This window comes from Octopus bimaculoides, chromosome 3 (assembly GCF_046866305.1).
Source record: "Octopus bimaculoides isolate indiv1 chromosome 3, ASM4686630v1, whole genome shotgun sequence".
Taxonomy (NCBI): domain Eukaryota; kingdom Metazoa; phylum Mollusca; class Cephalopoda; order Octopoda; family Octopodidae; genus Octopus; species Octopus bimaculoides.
In genome coordinates this window covers 22,700,080-22,707,943 of record NC_142930.1, presented here as the reverse complement: position 1 = coordinate 22,707,943, position 7,864 = coordinate 22,700,080, and the positions used below count along the sequence as shown (strand labels likewise).

General features: G+C 37.5%; 1 protein-coding gene across 1 annotated transcript in view; it reads right to left on the bottom strand.

The window, feature by feature from the left end:
- Nucleotides 1-644: 644 nt before the first annotated feature.
- Nucleotides 645-7,864, bottom strand: part of LOC106869095 (chitotriosidase-1) — a 63,626-nt gene continuing 56,406 nt past the window's right edge. The window contains exons 8-10 of the mRNA XM_014914628.3: nt 3,134-3,259; nt 1,540-1,753; nt 645-943 (exon numbers count right to left, since the gene is read on the bottom strand). Of these exons, the coding sequence (XP_014770114.1) occupies nt 771-943; nt 1,540-1,753; nt 3,134-3,259 (513 nt within the window). The 3' untranslated portion in view covers nt 645-770. The remainder of the gene's footprint in view (nt 944-1,539; nt 1,754-3,133; nt 3,260-7,864) is intronic.

Sequence of the window (7,864 nt, the reverse complement as noted above, 5' to 3'; positions counted from 1 at the left end):
AATAAGGAATAAGGTCTGGAATTTATGAGGAAGGAGCTAGTCGACTACTTTGATCCACAGTGCTAGACTTGTACTTGTTTTATCGGCTTCGAAAGGATGAAAGGTAAAGTCGACCTCGGCGAAATTTGAACTCAAAACGAAGTCGGATGAAATGCCACTAGGCTAACAGTTCTGCTAGCTCGCCGTCTCACTAATGATAATAATAATGATAATAATAATGATAATAATAATAATAATAATAATAATAATAATAATAATTAGTATAAAAATCCGTCGATTTTCGAAATTGTTCCGTTTTCAGTGGGTTCTCAAAAAATGTGCTTTCTGAGGAACAAGATTAAAGTCCACAAATTTCTCGCGAAGAAATATGCCTACTGAAGGAATGGATTAACATCAGTATATGAATGGTGCAATATTTATGATTGTTGACTTTGGGAGCATGAAAGAGGAAAATAAAACCCTGGAAAGATTTGAATTCAAAACGTAAAGGGATGTAACTGAAAATCGAAGTATTTTTGTCGCGCATTGTATCGATTTTTTTTACCACTCACCGCTTTCATAACGATATACAATCATCTACATATTCTAATATGAAACAAAACATAATTTAACATAAACAATAACACTATTAGATACAACAATAACAAATTGAGAAAAATGACTTATTTTCGTGCAAATGAAGTAGAAGTAGTCTACATGTTGACTATTACTTGTTAAGAAAACCTGCCTTGATCTCCCGCTATACACACAAACAAGATCACCTGGTTGGTTTAATAACTGCAGTTTTTGACGAGGGTCTTGTAGTTGCACAACTTAAGTTGCCTGTCGAATAGTGTGTTTGTCGGGCATTTCAACAGGAATGCTTTTGCATTCATGCAAAGCACATACAGCCTGCAGTCGCGAGGTACATAGTAAATTCCATCTAGACGATAGCTGCAGTCAACTGGTAAAAGTAGAAAGAGAATAAATCACAGTATTTAGTTACTTACATCAGAGAATTGTTATTTAATACAAGATCCGTAATGATCGAGCCAATCTATACTCAGAGGTGTCCCAGCCAGCCAGACAACATACCAGCAACCATCCTGTCTTTTGTTCAAACTACGAACCGAAGACTTTATCCTGTGTCATATATTTTTAAAAAGGTATCATTTGAAAGATATATGGATGATATTTCTAACAGGTCAAGTGACCATGTCAGGGTTTCCTCCAGTGATATATCTATCTTCAGTATTTTTGTTCGGCTCGGTATGGTCCGCGGCCCGGTGGTTAGAGATCCCTGCTGTATATTGGTTTCAAATTTTGGTACAGCAATTTCGGGAGAGGAAGCAAGTCGAAAGGATGAAAGGTAAAGTTGACCTCGGCGGGATTTGAACACTGAACGTAAAGACGGACGAAATGCTTGCCTGCCGTATATGATGATTCAGTGATTACGTTTGTCTTATAAAAAAGTTCACTCATTATGGATATACAAAAATTAATAATATACAGTATAAAATAATATCCTAGCATATATATGTGTGTGTATAATATACTTACAGGTGTTGGACGGCGGGAAAAGAGTAACAGGGTTTGCAGTAGTGACAGGGCCCAGTGTCGGTCGTACAGTTGGAGTCCATTGCCATGGTTTGAGAATCTCGTCGATCTTCATGATCAAAGGGTATCTGCCAGAGCCGCACGCGTTGTTAAAGTCATCCATCTCGACTGACCATATAAAGGCACCACCCAGGTTGTTGTTGACAATATAATTGGCCTAAAATTGATTGTGTTAGTTAAAAAAGAAAAGGTAAGGGACCCAAATAATGAATTTCTGTTTCCAGGAAGTACAAAAGTTTAGGAGATGTTATAATATTTTTGTTTATATAATTTTATACAATGTTTGTAATGGATTTCGAAGTAAATTTTAATCGAATAACGTTTTAATTCGAAAATATTTACGCAAAAAATATTTTCAAAAATATAAAGTCTGAAAATATTATTTCTATTTTGTATAGTTATTTATCGATTTCTGGTATATAATGTCAGAAATCGAGAAGGCTATATAGTCGACTCGAGTACTTGATAGATATTTGTTTTATCAACCTTGAAATGATCAAAGTCAAAACCAAACTCGGTGAAGACTGAACTCAAAACCTAAAGAAACATAATTAAATACTATAAGATATTTTGTCTGGTGTTCAACCATTTTTGTCCTTTATTGAAATATTGATTTCTTGCAGAAACCAATACATTTTGAGGAGGAAGGATTTTATGGACGTTTTTATCGATCTTAGTAATTGATTTTAAGATTTGGCTCCAGGCTGGCAATTTCGGAGCAAGAGGTAACTTGATTACATCAATCTCAGTAATCAACTGGTACTTATTTTATCGACCCCAAAAGGATGAAAGACATAGTTGACCTCTGCAGAATTTCAACTCAGAACGTAAAGACGGACGAAATGCCGCTAAGCATTTTGTCCGGAGTGCTAACGATTCTGCAAGCGTATTGCCTTATCAATCTTAGTAATTGACGAATAGATTTTTATTGATCCTATAGAAATAGAATGCAGCCAACTCGATTTTGAACTTGGGATATAAGGAATTGCAGCTGAATAAAGATTTCTAGCGTCGGCGCACGGTTAGAAATAATGAAGTTGGCATAATCGATTAAGTTGATCCACAGGACTTGATTGGTATCTATTTTATTTTATCGATACCGGAAGTATAAAAGGTAAAGTCGAAAGTTGACGTCGGCGAGATTTGAACTCAAAACACAAAGTATGCAATTTGCTTTGTGTTTCCCGCTTTGCCACCCCACTATTATTAGCAAGGGAATAGTAAAACCTATTGCCTCCGTGAGTAATAGCAGGAAATTTTACATCGGTACAACAATTATTTTACTTATTTTAAAATTTCATGTAGATTATGAGGTAATGACTTGAATAGTAATTTTTAAAATGAAAATATTTATGAGATTAAAATAAAGTTAAATAAAACATTCATAATTTGTATATTCGCAATAAATATGTTGTCAAGAACCATACTACTGTTTAACTATCAATTAAATACAGATGTAATGTATTGATCAGTTCCTTATAAGTTAGCATAACCAAGCAAGCAACAATGAGTTTTATTAGTATTGATATTAACTTACCTTGTATGTAATGCTTTCAATATCATCATAACCAACCCACTGGTCCCCACCATAGGAATAGGGTACTTTCATATCATTCAACCAGATTCGGCGCCACGGATTCGATCCCTTCTGGTAGGTACATACCTGTGAAGAATAGATTATCGATTTTGTACTTAGGCGTAATGACAAATGTTGAAAGGGAAAATAAATGAAGTCAGTTTCATTAACTGCGATATATATTTGTGGACGCAGACCTGACTGTGTCCTTAACAAGTTAGCTTAGCAATCATGTAATTCCGGCTTCAATCTCACTGCATAGCACATTAGGCTAGTTTCTTCTTCAATAATCGCGAGTCGATCCAAGCCTTGTGAGTGAAATTGAGTTGACCCATATTATGTGGAAGCCAATGGAATGGACTGTACACGATAATCATAGTTTCTTCTCCTCCCCCGATTCTTGGAGGTCCTGTCCACGCCATATGCGCTGATTTCGTCCTTTGACTGAGCCACTTCTATACCCTAAAATACTGATGATTGGTTTTCGAAATTACATAAACGAGGAAATCGAACCTGGCGGCATTTGAACCAAAAACCTAGATGATCAACGCTAAATATTGTAAAGCGCTTATATAAAATGAAATAAAATAAAACAATAATGTCAGGGAATGTACCTTGTAGACGTAATGTCTACTGATACACTTAAGAAAGCTGTCAGACGGCGATTGCTGTACACGAATGTAAATATTGATGTCTAATATAGAGACAAGGCCACATATTTGTAGGAGACGGAGCATTTGATTATAACGATTCCAGTACAGACTGTTATTTCATTTTATTGACCTTAGAAAAATGACAGTTGACTTCGGTGACGTTTGATCTCAGAACAAATACACCGAGGCATTTTGTCCAACGACTTATCGATTCTGCCAGTCCATCGTCTTCACATATATAGTTTCTGATTTAGTTACACGGCTAGCAATTTTGAGGGGAAAGGTTTCAGTCAATATCATCGACTCAAGTACTTGATTGATATTTTATCTTATCGATCTCGGTGAGGCAAAAAACAAAGTTGGCCTCGGCGGGATTGGAACTCAAAATGTAAAGAGTCGGAACAAATATCGCAAAGCATTTTTACGATGCTCTAACGATTCTATTAAATCATCACCTTATTGACTTCACACACACACATATACTAACGTGTGTTATCGGGTAGAGTTAACCAATCAATATGATATACATGGAGAGACAGTAAAATGGCAGAATCGTTAGCATGTCGGGGAGATGCTTAGCGGCATTTCGTCCGTCTTTCTGAGTTCAAATTCCGCCAGGGTCGACTTTGCTTTTCATCCTTTCCAGGTCAATAAAATAAGTATCAGCTGAACATTGGGGTCAATGTTATCGATTTAGCTTCCCACTCAAAAACTACTGGCCTTGTGCTAAAACTTGAAACCAATATGATATATGTGGAGAGTTCACTACAATTGAAACTATGGGGATTCGCTTCTCAGTAGCCAAAAGTAAATAATTTCGGTAGTGATTCTGTCACAGTTTAAGCAGTGGTTCTGCGCACTGAACCAGGAGGAAACCTTTATGTAGTTGGTTGACAAACAAGTAATAGTAATTAAATCTTTTTCAAATCACATCTTACTGTCTGATAAAAGGAAAAGAGACGTTGGATAATCTATAGTGGTTGGAAGGCGGCGAGCTGACAGTCGTTAGTACGCCGTCGTTAGTGCTTTGTTTGAGTTTGTGAGTTGGAAGTGTATACACTCCTTGTGAGTACCGTTTTTGTTTAACTGTTGTTTATTTTATTTCTTTATTGCCCGTTACCTGTTGAACTTGTTACCGTTTTTTAATTTTCTTCCCCATTTATGGGTGAAGTTGTTGATAATATGGAAAGCACACCAATGCAAGTGAGCAGTTATGCTGCAGTGACTGGCAAAAGCCTGTCAGTGGAGGGACTGCAAGTCAAAGAAATTAAATTGAAGGAGGAAAACTTCAAAAAAATACAATGATTTATTAAAAAAAGGAGGGAGATAGGCTGACGTCCCCCAAAGAAGTAACAGAAAGAACAGAGAAAGTAACAATTGTGTACAGAACATTAAAATTGCAACAAAAATGGTGGAAGGCGGTCGAGGAGTGCCTCTGAGATATTGAGAACGTAGTGACGTACTACACCAGAAGAGGAAATTCGGCAAATATGCTTGAAACGCACCTAACCAGTCTGTGGGATTCATGCATTTCGGAGTGACTATCACCTCTTCAGCTACAGAGACCGGAAAGGCAGACGCTACGAACTGACACGAGAGACAGGATCCTCTTATGATATTCCCGTCATCGCTCAATGACTGGTTGCGCTATTCAGAGACCTCTCGTGTCAATTCGCAGCGTCTGCTTTTCCAGTCTCTGTGACTGAAGAGGAGATAGCCACTTCAAAATGCATGAATCCCCTTAAACTGGTTAGTTGCAGCTGGCTCGGTGTATTTGTACCTATTTGTCTACAGAGAGAAATTTTTCCCATGACCAAATACAGTGAATGACTTCCTTACGGGTTCGAATATGCTCCAAACATATTGTTTAACCCCAGGTCACTTTCGATCCAAGTGAATACTGAGTAAAAGCCTTCCAGTCACGATTTTTTTGAGTATGCGAGGTTATGTCCTTTTCATATTCAAGACGTTGCATGTCTTTTGAAGGAGTTTTGAGTGTTGTCTCTAACTATTAAGCGATCACTTAGAGGTTCCTCCGTTGGCTCGTTGACATTTGATTTATCATATGAGTGTAGCTTAGCGGTCCTGATATGCTGCTTTTATTTCATTGTCATGTCTGTTTTCATCTGCCGCAACTCAGTTAAGCCTGCTCCATTATCAAATTACCGGACAATTCTGCTCCATCACTCTAACGTTGTCGAAACTATTCCATCGTCATTCGATCGTGTTCAGTACTCTTACCATATTTTATTGCTTTTCTAATGTTCATTCGCTTCTCGAAATCATTGAATAGAATTTTAATAACTTTCTATTTGCTTCTACACACACACACACACACACGCACGCACACACGCACGCACGCACGCGCACGCACGCACGCGCACGCACGCACGCGCACGCACGCACACACACACGCACGCACGCGCACGCACACACACACACACGCACACACACACACACACACACACACACACATCGTCATTTTGTATATCACTGGTTGTAAATGTATAACTAGTCAGAATGTCACTTTCGGTTTTGCGCCGACTATTGCATTTGGCAATACTGACAAATCTTCAAACATGGTGGCCGTAAGTGCATAGCCTCTTTGAAGCTGGGTGGATGTATACACAAACCCATGTTGACTCGATACTGGTAAAAAGTACCGGAACCAAACAGTGAAAAATTAATCCATTTTTCAGGAGGGAAAGAACAGTTACTTCCCATGAATTGATGTTAGCCTTGTTGAACTGTATCAGTTGTGTGTGTGTGTGTGTGTGTGCGTGTGTGTTGATGTATGTCATTCTCCAATCCAAAAATGGGAACGACTATGTTGCCAAAACGAATTTTTGCTCACGAGGATAGCATCGGAATATTTCGCTTTCGCAGATCAAAAAAGTAGTGGAATCGTGTGAACTTTTAGAATGATTCACTCTTCAGCCAAGAAAAGTCTGCAATGTTTGCTTCCATTCAGATATGGTTCAATTCGATTCTACAAATTCCAATTGATTTTGTATAGCGCTGTTTCCTCTTTTAATCGCTATATACCAGGAAGAGGTTATCACTTTTCACTGTGATTCATTCTTTTTACCAATACCGAGCCAAGCAGTGTCTTTATGTCTCCAGCATAAAAAAAGGTTACGCGTTTTCAGCTACAGTATCTGAAGATTCATCAGTATTGTGTGATAGTCGGCGTGAAACTGACGGAAATATTCTGAACAGTAATACACTACTGGACGAAACCAAAATATAACCGCTCTATTTTTCATATTCAGTATGCTTTTTCTAACTTATGGACGACTAACAGATATATACGTATCTGTGTATCATGTGTACATGTATGTGTGTTTATGTATGTGTGCCTGTATGTGTTTAAATAGTGATATTAGTGGATGTAGTTCGTATTGTGATATATGTACGTATATAAAACATATACATATAAGAACGAGTGTGTATGACCTTTAAACTTTATGAAGATTTTTGAAATTTCCATATAATCAATATTTTATATCTTTGAGGAGGGGAAAAAAGAAGACATCGAAAGAAAGGCAGATGAATGATACTGATAGCCATGATGATGATGATGATGAATGTATATCGTATTAAGACATTAATAATACTAGTGGTAATAACACTACTTCTAATGCTATCGAAGAAGTTAAACCATCTGCAGTTTAAATTAGCATCTATTATCAGCTATCTGTAACTGTTATGTGTGTTTCAGGACATGCTGTCTACAATGTCACTTCCTGCTGGTGTTGTATTGGTTTTTGTTATCGTTGTAGTTGTTGCTATTGCAGTGAAAGTTGTGTTTGTCACTGATGGTCATTTGGAAAAAAAATAAATTATTTCAGTTTGGTGTTGAGGAAAAGAGCCGATCACTGACGTCAATTTCAACCTCTAAGGCTGGTTAAAATCGACATGGTTAACATTTGTGAGTCAACAGCTGCAGGAAATAGAATCCCAGGGAGTCGATGTTCTTAGAAGGAAGGACTGGGTGTAGGAGATATATGGGAGAATCTGGGGGATACAACATGGACGT